At 41.4% G+C, this 13,272-nt stretch overlaps 1 protein-coding gene across 4 annotated transcripts in view; it reads right to left on the bottom strand.

The window, feature by feature from the left end:
- The window catches only part of PALS1 (protein associated with LIN7 1, MAGUK p55 family member), an 81,433-nt gene that overhangs the window by 44,888 nt on the left and 23,273 nt on the right, over positions 1-13,272 (bottom strand). For 2 of the 4 annotated variants that reach the window (XM_079769630.1, XM_079769629.1), the window contains 2 exons: positions 5,980-6,060; positions 110-639 (listed from right to left, as the gene is read on the bottom strand). In XM_079769630.1, coding sequence (XP_079625756.1) covers positions 110-476 — 367 coding nt within the window. In that variant the 5' untranslated portion in view covers positions 477-639; positions 5,980-6,060. The remainder of the gene's footprint in view (positions 1-109; positions 640-5,979; positions 6,061-13,272) is intronic. The other 2 variants (XM_079769632.1, XM_079769631.1) reach the window with 1 other exon arrangement.

The raw sequence follows: 13,272 nt of genomic DNA, 5'->3' as shown, positions 1-13,272 counted from the left end.
AATGCTATTATTTACATCCTCTTATACCCTTCTTCCTTTCTATACATATTTATGTTAAGGTAAGAGAAACAAAAGCAAAAACATCTTCTATTATTCTGTTTTTACTTACCTAATATTTTCACAGCATAATGAGGACTTTCTAAGACAATTCCTTCCTCTGTATCAAATATAGGGTTATCTATTCCAGTCTTTGGAGGCATTTGGGCTAGTTTCTTAAGTCTCATGGAAGAATTAAGGTCAAGTTCTTGTTTTTTCCCTTCTTCCTCTCGCCTACGCCTCATGTCCTCCTGTTGTTGCCGAATACGCTCCAACTGTGCACTTCGACGTACAGGCATCATCCTGGTGCCCAAATCTCCAGGGCAGTCAACAGCCATCTCTCGGTGCTTCTGATGTTCCTCTGGTGATGCAAGATCAACATTTTTTACTTCGCCGTCTGATTCCTCAGTAACATGCCCATTCATATGGGATGTTGTCATGGTTAGCTATAAAAACCTGTACCACTTTTTATAAATCAATTTTTCCTATAAAGCCAATCTCTTGATTCTGTAGTATAAAATCCATGTTACTTCAAAAAAACACACCACAAAAGACTTCTCACATCATATAATAATGCTATGAAAATGTATCCATGAAGGAAATCTAAGGGGAAAGATGAGGGGAAAAAAGTATAAGAATTACAATATAAAAGACTTTAAATAGACCACTTCTAATCCCTCGCAATATAGAAAATACCCCACAAGTACATATCAAATTACTTTCCTTTCATTTTATAGATGCTGCTGAGAAAATCAAGGTGTTCCCCCTGCCACCCTAGAAAAGGTCCCTTCCCAAGAATTTGAAGCATACTGTTATTTTACAGTTGAGAAAAATGATGTATTGAAAGGTTAAACAAAATGGGAAAGTAAGTAAGTTTTGGGTACTAGTTTAGTAGAGAATAAGTTGCTTACGGTATAAGCATGTTTTAATCATCTTTGTAAAGTTGTCTCAACACAGTAGTTTACACTCAATTAACAAACAGGAGATTTAAAAAACTTCCTAGTTAACTGCTAAAGAAACTGGAATATAGCATGTCATGTTGGTGGCCCACTTGAGGTAAAGGTAGTATTCTGGGGGACAATTCACTTTCAGGAGTTTATAAGATGAAGAGATACCCAATGAAAAAGAAACTTTAGCAGCTAAGGCATCTATAGAATAAAACCACAATGAGTGAGAAAAAGACTAGTGGGTATCAGTGTTTATAACTGGTCACATTAACACAAGAATTAGGGTTCTTTATGAAAATTCATTCAGGAGAAAATGGTACCTGTTACCATTCAAAAAAATTTTAAAGCCATATTATACAGAAAATAAGAACACGTTGGACCCTAGCTGGCTTGGTTCAATGGATAGAGCGTCAGCCTGCGGACTGAAGGGTCCCAGGTTCGATTCCAGCCAAGGGCACATGCCTGGGTTGCGGGCTTGATCCCCAGTAAGGAGCATGCAGGAGGCAGCTGATCAATGACTCTCTCTCATCATTAATGTTTCTATCTCTCTCTCCTTCTCCCTTCCTCTCTGAAATCAATAAAGAAATATATTTAAAAAAAAAAAAAAAGAACATGTTAGACTCAGAGGCCAAAAAACTGAACTTTAATTCTGGCTCTGACACTTCCTCTGGCTATATGATCCAAGACTAGTCAGTTTCTCCCTCTGAACCTCAGAGTCCTTTGGAAAATTTATTCACAGGATTGTTCTGAGTTTTAAATGAGATAATGTAGCAAGTTTTAAAACTAAAAAAAATATATCAATTCTTAGCATTAGTTTGATTCTTATATTTTAAAACTCCTTCAACATATTTTAGACAAAAATATTTTACTGGATGACACTGGCTTTTTATCAAGCCATTCGTTGGGCATAAAAAGGTAGATTGTTTATATATGTGAAAACCCACACATTAAATCTAATTAGTCTTCCTTTGCTCAAGACTTTAAAAATATTTACAATAATAAACCTACTACCTCCTGGAGTTGAGCACCATTTCAGTAAATAGGTTTTTTTAGAGCACATGCCTACTAAGCAAAAGATGTTTTCAGACAACATTCCTAATGCCAGTCAATCTTCTCTCAAACATCTTGTCCCAGACTGCTTAACACAAACCCACCTAAACTACCAGGAAAACCACTAGACCAGTGGTCGGCAAAACGCGGCTCACGAGCCACATGCGGCTCTTTGGTCCCTTGAGTGTACCTCAATCAGATTGAGGACGTTTTTAGCAAAGGCCAGCTTAGGAGTACCCTAATTAAGTTAATAACAATGTACCTACCTATGTACCTTCTAACGCCACTTCTTCAAAACAGACTCACCCAGGCCGTGGTATTTTATGGAAGAGCCACACTCAAGGGGCCAAAAAGCCTCATGTAGCTCTCGAGCCGCAGTTTGCAGACCACTGCACTAGACCAACAATCAGGAAAATAGAGGCAAACCACATGAGCCACTAGAATTACATTTCACAAGAATTGAGAGAGTTTCCTGTGTCCTATCCAAATCTTAGCCTCTTTCTTTATATATAGCCATGTGGCCTACACATAAATACCTTATGTCATTAGATTGCCTTCTTTTTCATTAAAATAACAGCTGTCAGAATTACAATAGGCAATTCTTAAGTTTTTATGTTTTAATTTATGCAAATTCAGCTTATTTGATGTTTTCATTACAAGTAAGCAGAAATTTGTGTAGGAATTGCTGTAGTAATATGCCTAATTTTAATTTAAAAAACCTAGGTGTGTACATATTTCCAGAAAATTAAAACTCTCACTTTCTTGATTTACAATATTTGCTGAATATTAAAAATAAAATAATAATGTACTTTTTACTTTATATGCTAGTCTATAAAAATTATGATCTGAAATTAAAACTTGCAGCTTAAAAATTGTAAGCTATGTCCATATTCACTATACTAGATCATGTAAGAAAAGACTGGGCCAGGTGATCTGGGTAAGAGTTCTCATGCTTGCACTATTATTATGCTTATCTACCTGGATCTAGCCTTTGACTCCCAGAAAAATTTCTGCAACCTGTTATTAATCCACTTAAAATTCCATTTTGGTTATCTCTCTTGGAGTGTTCATAGTCTACTGGGACAGACAGCAAAAAAAATGAATGATTCCTCTTCCCCAATTGGTTTCTCCCCATTAGATTTTACAGGAATGAAAGCAGGGGATGGCATGATCACATTCACTTTTAGAGAAATATCACTCTGGTAGGAGTGTAGAGGATTGATTATACTGGGGGCAATGAGACCAGTTTGAAGGCAGTAAGAAATGTGGTACTGAACTAAGACAGTGAAATGAAGAAAAGTTATATTAAAGAAATACTTGAGTTATAGAGCACTAAAACTTGATGTCTATTTCATTTAGCAGGGCAAGAAGAAGAAAAAGGAAGTAATAGTATCTATAACATTTACTAAGCACTTATGTGCCACACAATATTGGAAGCACTATATAGTATTCATTCATTAATCTTCATTACAATTGTAAAAGTAAGTCCAAATATGCAAGAAAATGGAGGAATAAGGAAGAGGCCATATCAGCCAAAGGCAAGAAGATAAAAGATTTGGGGAAAGTACAAATAAAGCTAGATGAACTAAAGCAGTCAGCTTGTACAACAGGATAGTGACTAGAAAATTTGACTGGGTTCAACTTATGAAAGGTCTTAAATGTAAGTTCTTAATTTTCAAGGCAGTAGAAAAGCCATCAAAGATTTAGAAAAGAGGGGGTGATTTGTACATAATTGAGCATTTACCCCTGGCTAGGTACTAGGTTTATAGTCTACCTACAAAAATGTCCTACAGGGATCTAGAAATTAATGTCTCCAAAATTAAATGCATATTTACCTTTAATCTTCTCATAGTCTCTTTGATCCTCTTCCTCTATTCTCAATTCTAATTAATGCCACTATATCTACGCAGTTACCCAAGACAACAAAATGCTAAAAAGATCAGGCTCGGGAATCAGACCGCCTAGGATCTAATCCTTATCTACTCTTCTTTTAAGTCTTTGTCTGCCCATCAAACTAGAAGCCCTTGGAGGTCAGAAACCAGGCTGACTAGTCTCTGGATCTGTGATACTATCCAGCACAGGGCCAAGCAAACAGGAGGCTGCAGGATATGAACCCAGACAGTGGGACTCCAGGGCCACTATCCTTGGATCACTAGGTGAATGGCAATGTCATTAACTAAGACTGAGAATAATAAAGAGAGGGAGAATTAGATAGAAGGGGTGAGCAATTAAAGGGTAATATGGACTTAGTTAATATGGATTTAGTTTTGGACACATTAACTGCAAGGTGACTGTAGAGCATATAGGTAAATTATCTAATCAGCAGGGATCTGTCTTATTCATCTCTATAGCTCTGATATCTAGTAAAAAATTTAAAGAAAAAAAATCGATTAAGTATATGAGCAAATCACCCTAGTTCAGAACCTCTGATAGCTTTCATGTTGCCTACAGAAGAGAGTTTGAACTCACAAGATAAACCCAAACTTTCTAACTGTATCTTTTACTACTTTCTTATACAAGCCTTCTAAGTTGGCTTCCTATTTGTGCCTATCCCATATCTTTTTCTTCCTGCCTAAATGCCTTATAAACTAAGAAATATAAACTGTTTCTCCTTTCCTCTTCTACCTTCAAGATCTACCACAAATCCCTATTCCTTTAATAAGTTTTTTCACACCAACTCGGTTAAATAATCTCACCATACAACACTCCAAATATAATGATCACTAGTTAACTCAAAGGCAATGAAAGATTCAGCAAGTTCTTCCAGAATCAGAAATATTATGCTGTGTCCTAGCTTGCTATATGTAGTCAACACATATCAATAAACAGTGAAAGAGTCCTAGGCCAAAGGAATTATACTTTCCCTCTCCAAAAAAGAAAGAAGAAAAACATTTTGACAATCCAGAAGCTAGTAAATGACTGAACTAGAGAATTACCTCCTTATATAAATAAGAGACCATCTTATACAGATAACACAGTTAACAAGTTGCTGGCCCTAAGAGTATTTCTCTCCTTTCAACCCTCTAATTATAAATAATTTTTTTTTAAATGTCTCAAAAGCCCACATTTCAAATCCTCATCAGAGTCCCAGCTCATGCTCCTTCGTGGTGGGGAAAAAAATTAAAGAAAAAAAATTGATCAAAACTCTTCACATAGTCTACAAAATCAAGAAAATAAATTTTCAGGTTGGCAGGCCAAAGCTGTTTCAATGCTAGCTTCTAACTAGTGGGCAAGGGCTTTGCTTATGTGAATTGGCTATAGAGAAAGGGGGTTAAAAGATGCCAAATAAGCCAAAACAGGTATGGCTCAGTGGATAGAGCATCGGTCTGCGGACTGAAAGGTCCCAGGTTCGATTCCGGTCAAGGGCATGTACATTGGTTGCGGGCATGTCCCCGGTGGGGGGTGTGCAGGAGGCAGCTGGTCAATGTTTCTCTCTCATCGATGTTTCTAGCTCTCTGTCCATCTCCCCTCCTCTCTGTAAAGAATCAATAAAATATATTTTAAAAAAAGGATGCCAAATAAGCTTCAATAAATACAAATGATTGAAATCAGGTGTCGTGAAACAGTGAGGAGTATTAGCCTACTGAAAACTCTACACTAAGAAAGAGAACCATTTGTGTGAGAGCTGGGAAACATGACAGGTTAGCAGGAACACAATTTCCTATATAATTAGTATTCTAATTTATAGACAGAGGAAAATGTAAAACATGCACTTCATATGCATAAACATGGTTGGTTGACACTAGTGTCCAGAATTCTAGATTTTTTTTCAATTCATCCTTCCTCCCTTTCTCCCACAAGTAATGCCCTTTGACCAGCAGCTGGGAATTCTCATTTTAAGTAATCAGCATTCCTCTGATTCTGAGGAGTTGGCCTATTAGTTCCCATAGAAACAACTTTTTCAGCTAACACAAGATTCAGTCCAAGAATAGTGAAAAGAACTTACATTATGCAAATTGGAAAGGCCTTGTCTACTATTCTCTTAGTTTCTCTTCTCTGGTTTTCACAAAACTCCAGCTTTCTTACTCTGTAAAACAGGAAAGAGACAATCAAGTATAAAAGTCTGCAATGCTTTTTAGTGAGAGGGAGAGGAGGGAAAGGTTAATTCAATATGATATCCAATTCTGTTGGCAAATGGCTAGGATTTCTTAGTATACTAGTTAAGTAAAAATGCAACCCTTCCCAATCTCCACTGGACATACATTAAAGCCAATATAAACTACCTGAATAAGTGATGAGAAAGAGGTAAACATAACTGGTTTAAAAGGTTTTAAAAAGGGAGAAGACCCTTTTTTGCAGATTATTATTATTTAAAAGAATAACATACTTTTTTATTGATCTTAGAGAAGGGGGGCAGAGGAAGGAAAGAAAGAAGAAAGAGAGATACAGAAACATCAATGTGAGAAACACCAATCAACTGGGGAACGTGAACCCACAACTTGGGTATGTGCCCTGACTGGGAATCGAACCCGACACCTTTTGGTGTACAGGACAACGCTTCAACCAACTAAGCCACACCAACTAGGGCTTGCTGATTATTTTTCCTGACACCTTTGACCTCTAGGTTAAAGCTCAAACAAAAACGCAGTATTTTGTTTTGTTCTTTGTTTTAATTTCTGGATCAATTTTATACATCGTGAATAGTTTATGACGCAAATAAAATAAGTTTAGAAAATGAGAATATGACAGATGAGAAACAGTTAGTTCAGAGGGAGAAATGTTGATACTACATTGGAGACCAAGACAGAAAGGATCCTGTCCTAATGGAGATTATATTCTAGTAGGGCAGCAATTTTCAACTGGTGTGCTACAAGAATTTTAAAACATGTGATACCTGACTATTTAGTCAGGGCACTGATTTCTTTTTCCCTTACATTGTCAAATTAAAAAATGACAACAACTAACACAATAATAGCTGTCCGGTGTGAATGAATCAAAATTATACCTTTTTTTTCTGTCAGATCAGCAAAAAATATATTTTTGGTGTCACAGAATTTTAGTAATTAGTTTATGTGTGCCATGAGATGAAAACAATTGAAAATAGCTGTGGTAGAGCAATCCTATCTAATAGAGGGAATATGCTAATTGACCATCACTCCTTCACAAAGATGGCTGCACCCACAGCTGAGGCCAAGTTCCCATAAGGAGCCTTAAGGAGCAATCAGCAGGGACCTGAGGCTATGCCCTCCCCCGCCCCAGTGGGGCTTGACAGGGAACCTCAGGCCGCATCCCTCACCCAGCAGGGCTTGACAGGGGACCTCTGGCTGCATCCCCCCACCCAGCAGGGCTTGACAGGGGACCTCAAGGTGCGCTTCACGTCCTGGTGCTGGGTTAGGGGACCTCAGTCTCACCCCGCCCCAGTGCCAGGCTGGGGGACATCAGGCCATGCCCCCCACCAGGTGGGGCTTGACAGGGACTTCAGGCCGTGCCCCCCCAACCCAGCACCAGGTCGGGGACCTCAGACCGCACCCCCCATCCAGTGGGGCAAGACAAGGGACCTCAGGCCTCACCCCCCGCCCCAGCACCGGGCCAGGGGACCTGAGGCTGTGCCCCCCTGCCTGGCTGGGCTTGACAGGGACCTCAGGCCATGCCCCCCACCCAGAGGGGCTTGACGGGGTACCTCAAGCTGCACTCCCAGTGCTGGGTTTGGAGAACTCAGGCCGTGCCCCCGCCCAGCAGGGCTTGACAGGGGACCTGAGGCTGTGCCCCCCTGCCGGTGGGGCTTGACAGGGGACTTGAGGCTGCACCCCCCCCCCCCCCCGCCTGGCAGGGCTTGACGGGGGACCTCAGGCCATGCCCCCCACCCAGTGGGGCTTGACAGGGGATCTCAGGCCGTGTCCCCTATCTGGCATGCCCCCCGCCCCGGTCTGGGCTGGAGGACCTCAGGCCACACACCCCGTCCTGGCGCCGGGCCAGGGGACCTGAGGCTACGCCCCCTGCCCAGCAGGGCTTGACAAGGGTGGGATTGGCTGTGTCTGGATCTAGCCCAATGGGGAGGGGGGGCGGCCGGGTCTGGGTCTCTTGCGATTTTGAGGTTCATGTGAGTGGGCAGGGACTTGACTCTAGGTCCCATGGTAAGCCCCAGACTCTGACAGGAGGAAGGTTTTCATATACATTTTACTAATTTTCTTTCACCTCTGACACTTCTATTATAGAGAAAGGGCAAATAGCAATATTAAATTATTTCCTCTAATTAATCCCCTTTTAATGTGCATGAATTTCATGCACTGGGTCACTAGTAGATAATAAAAAGCAAACACACAATAAGATGACTTCAGATAAATGGCTACAAAGAAAGTAAAACAGGGTAATATTGAGATAGAGTATGTGACAGAACAGCTGCTATTGAAAAAAGCTACAGAAACTGTCAAGAAGAAGGAAGACCACCCCCTATTGGATTTATGGCTTAAAAGCAGCAGAGGCCAGATTGATACAACATGGCGACTAATTTCAACTAATGGTAACCCCTAGCCTCATTATACACTACTAGTAGCCCTGCAAACGAATCCGTGCGCCAGCTCTCTGCGGGGCCTGGCCGCTCCACACCCGCTGCCCAGAGGCTCTCCGCGGTCCAGAGGCCCTTCCGCACCCCGGCCTGGCCACCAGTGTGGAACACTTGCCTTGTCGCCGCGGCGACAAAACAAGCATTCCAGCAGGCCGCTCACGCTGCCTGCTCTCAGTGCCCCCCCGCCTCCCGCCTACTGGGACTGGGGGACTCTGGTGGGGCTGAGAGGACTGGGCGCCACCATCTTGTGGCTATGGGTGCCTCCATCTTTGTGACGGAGTGACGGTTAATTTTCATATTACCCTCTTATTAGATAGGATTGTAATACATTAACGTGCTAAACGACACACCTTACCATGCCATGATGAAAAACAGAAAGCCCACATAAGTACACAAAATGGCCAATAGAACTCCTCTGAGAAATCTCCACCCCTTTCCCAGAAAAATCCTGAATATTCCTCCCCCTCACTGAATACCGTAACCTCCTATTAAATGAATCTCAATAAAAGAAGCAAATTCTGCTAAAGGGGGAACTGCTCGGCAGAGTAGCCCATTCTCTGTCTCACTACTTCACTAATAAACTCACTTTCATTTTAAACTCTATGTTGGCTTGTGTTTGAATTCTTTCCTGCCCAAAGCCAAGAACCCACAGTGGGTGGAGAATCCTTGAGTCCCAGAACCCCCAGAACACCTGCATCAATATCTCTATATATAAAAGCCTAAGCAACCAGCCAGCTGGCTGTCTGGTAGCTATGACATGCACTGAGCACCAGGGGGCAGATACTCAATGCAGGAGTGGAAACCATAGGCATGAAAACATGGAACAGACTGATGAATCTCAGAGGGAATGGGGGAGGAGGGAGGGCAGGAAGAGATTAACCAAAGATCTTATATGCATACTAGAGGCCTGGTGCATGGATTCGTGCACCGGTGGGGTCCCTCAGCCTGGCCTGCGGGGATTGGGCTGAAACTGGCTCTCTGACATCCCCTGATGGGTTCTGGGTTGCGAGAGGGCGCAGGCCAGGCTGAGGGACCTTACCAGTGCACAAATCCATGGACCGGACCTCTAGTAATATATGTAGGTAGTGATTTTAGAAGGTGCAACATCAGATAAGATGTCCAGGGAAGCCCTATTTCAGGTGGTATCTGAGACCTGAAAGCCAACAAAGTGAGTGCTCTCTGAGAAGATCCAGAAATGTTTCCAGGTTGAGGAACTAGAAAGTACATTTTTATATGGAATTCACCAGGAATCTCAATTTCAATATACAGATGTTTCTCAACTTACAACAGAGTCACGTCATGATAAACCTACAGTAAGTTGAAAATATTAAGTTGAAAATGCACTTAATACTACACTAGAGAGTATCAGGTATTTACCCTCATGATCATGTGGCTCACTGATACTGCCCAGCAATCTGAGGGAGTATAGAACCGCATATATGACCGGGGGGGGGGGGGGGGTGTCAAAATTTAAAATCTGAAGTATGGTTTCTTCTAAATGCACATTGCTTTTGTGTCATCATCAAAGTTGAAAAATCATAACTCAAACCATCATAAGTCAGTTTGTGTATCCCAAACTGACAAACTCTTCACTACTATTAATTATACCACTAGTGATCTCCAAGATCTTTATCTTTTTCAAGCTCTATTATCCAATCAGTTGCCAAGTTGATTCCACCAGGCTTTTAGAACCCACTGAATGGTAATAGAATATGTCAACCCCAAATATGCCACTAAAGAAACTGTTAAGAAAATGGAGAGGTAAAGCTAAAAAAAGAAAGAAATGTTTGTAAAGTATGTATGTCTGCTGTAACTACTCTTATGACTCAGTAAGTTAAAAATCTATTTTTTAAAATAAGGCAAGAGATTGGACTACTTCAATAAAGAAGATAGATAAGTGGCAAAAATAATCATTTGGAAAGATATTCAACATCATTAATCTTTTAAAAAATGCAAATTAAAACCACGAGATAGTGACATAAGGATAAATATAAATCAATGAAATAGAATTAAGAGTCCAGAAATAAACTCTCACATTTATAGACACAGAAAGACAAATACTGTATGATTTCACTATTATGTGGAATCTCAAAATAAGAAGAAAAAACCCAACAACGAACAAATAAGACAAAATTCATATTCAGCCATGGCCAGTGTGGCTCAACTGGTTGTATGTTGTCTCATGCACTGCAAGGATGCCAGTTCAATTCAAGGTTGGGCACATGTCTAGGTTGCAGGCTTGATTCCAGGTAAGGAGCATGCAGGAGGCAGCTGATGGATGTTTCTCTCTCTCTTCCTCTTTAAAAAAATAAAAACACTCATATACAGATAACACACTGGTGGTTGCCAGAGGAGAGTGGGTGTTGAGGATAGGAAAAATGGATAAAGAGGATCAAGAGGTACAAACTTTCAGATACAAAATAAGTCATGGGGATGTAATGAGAGTCCAAGTTGTTAAGAAAGTAAATCTTAAAAGTTCTCAGCACACACAAATATTCTAATTGTATTGGAACAGATGCTAATTAGACTTATTGTGGTGATCATTTTGCAATGTATAAATGTGTAAATCATTATACTGTACACCTGAAACTAATATAATATTGCATGCCTATTATACCTCAATTAAAAAGTAAGAGAAATCACTTAACACGCACTAGGATGACTAAATACAAAAAGACAGATAAGGCTAATGAGAATGTGGAGAAACTGGAACCCTCACACACTGCTGGTGGGAATGTCAAATGGTATAACCACACTGGAAAATAGTATAATTCCTTAAAAGGCTAAACATAAGAGTTAGCATATGCTCCAGAAATTCCGCTCCTAGGTGTACATCCAAGATAAATGAAAACATACTTACATACAAAAAACTGGTACAAAATGTGTACAGCAGCCTAATTCATAATAGCCCCAAAGTGAAAAATAATCCAAATCCAAATGTTCATTAACTGATTGGTGAATGAATGAAATGTTGTATACCCATAATGAAATATTATTGGGCAATAAAAAGAATTAAAGTACCAATACATGATACATCAATGAACCTTGTAAACAGAAATGAAAGAGGCCAGTCACAAAGGACCTCATACATACTGTATGATTCTGTTTATAACATGTCCAGAATAGGCAAATGTATAGCAATAGATAGATTAGTAGTTGCCTAAAGCTGTGGGTGGAGGAATTATGGTTAGGGAGCACAGGGTTCTTTTGGGGGAGGGGACTGATGAAATGTTTAAAATTAATTGTGGTGAGCGCTGAATAACTTTGAATATACTTAAAGCCATTGTACACTTGAAATGGATGAATTGTATAGTATGAATTGTACAAAGCTGTTAAATAACAATAAAATACCATTACAAACACAATAAAATAGCTAAACTTAAAAAAGACTGACAATTCTAAGCATTGGAGGGGATGTAGAGAAATCAAAATGCTCAAATAATACTAATGAGAGTGTAAAATGATATTGAGTTTGGCAGTTTCTTAAAACATCCTGATATAACCCAGAGATTCCACAAAAGAAAAACAAAAACATAATCCTATCTAATAATAGAGTAACATGTAAATTACCATCACTCCGCTACGCCCACGATTGGGCGGCGGGAGGCTGGGGGGCGGGACTCGGGGTGGCCTATCCGGCCATTGAGAGGCACGGATCCGCTGCCACTGAGGGGGGATTACCCTGCTGTTGAGAGGCGCAGGGGGCGGGACTCCCGCCCCCTGTGCCTCTCAACGGCCAGATCCACGGCCGCTGAGGGGGCCTGCCGCGGACACCCAGCTGCGCCTCTCAACGGCAGGGTAGCCAGGTGTCCGCCGCAGCCCCCCTCAGCGGCCGTTGAGAGGCGCAGGGGGCGGGAGTCCCTCCCCCTGCGCCTCTCAACAGCAGGGTAGCCCCCCTCAGCAGCCGCGGACCATCAAAAGCGTGGGAGCTGGGTGCCTGTCTGCTCCGGCACTAGGCCTTTCAGAAGCCTCCGCCGAGCCGGAGGCTCCTGAAAGGCCTGGTGCACCAGCGGACAGGCACCCAGCTCCACCGCGAAAAGCAAAAGCGTGTAGGGGACCCTACATGTGCATGATTCAATCATGCACTGGGCCTCTAGTTTTATTTATAAAAATCACAAAGATTTGTATGAACAGTCAAAGAAGCATTATTAACAACTTAAAATTGGGCACAATATAAATGTCATTCAGTTGTCAAACAGATAAATAACACACAGAATACTATCTATACTAATAAAAGGGTAATATGCTAATTAGACCGGATGTCTTCTGGACATCCTTCCAGACAAACCCACAGTGGTGGGGGCAGAGGCAGTTAAGGGTGACCAGGCTGGCAGGGGAGCAGTTAGGGACGATCAGAGGTGGTTAGGGGTGATCAGGCAGGCAGGCAGAGGTGGTTAAAGGCGATCAGGCAGGCAGGCAGGCAGGCAGAGTGGTTAGGGGTGATCAGACAGGCAGGCAGGTGAGCAGTTAGGAGCCAGTGGTCTCACAGAGATCAGGCCTAAACCGGCAATCACACATCTCCCGAGGGGTCCCGGATTGGAGAGGGTGCAGGCCGGGCTGAGGGACCGCCCCCATGCATGAATTTTGTGCACCGGGTCTCTAGTCCAATAAAAAAAAAGAATGAACTAGTGATGATATGCAACAACATGGATGGCCTGAAAACCATAATGCCAGACACTAGAGTACAGATTACATGATTCCATTCATATGACATTTTTAAGAAAGGCAAAACTA

Source organism: Cnephaeus nilssonii, assembly GCF_951640355.1.
Source record: "Cnephaeus nilssonii genome assembly, chromosome: 4".
Classification (NCBI taxonomy): domain Eukaryota; kingdom Metazoa; phylum Chordata; class Mammalia; order Chiroptera; family Vespertilionidae; genus Cnephaeus; species Cnephaeus nilssonii.
This window is presented reverse-complemented; position numbering and strand designations above follow the sequence as displayed.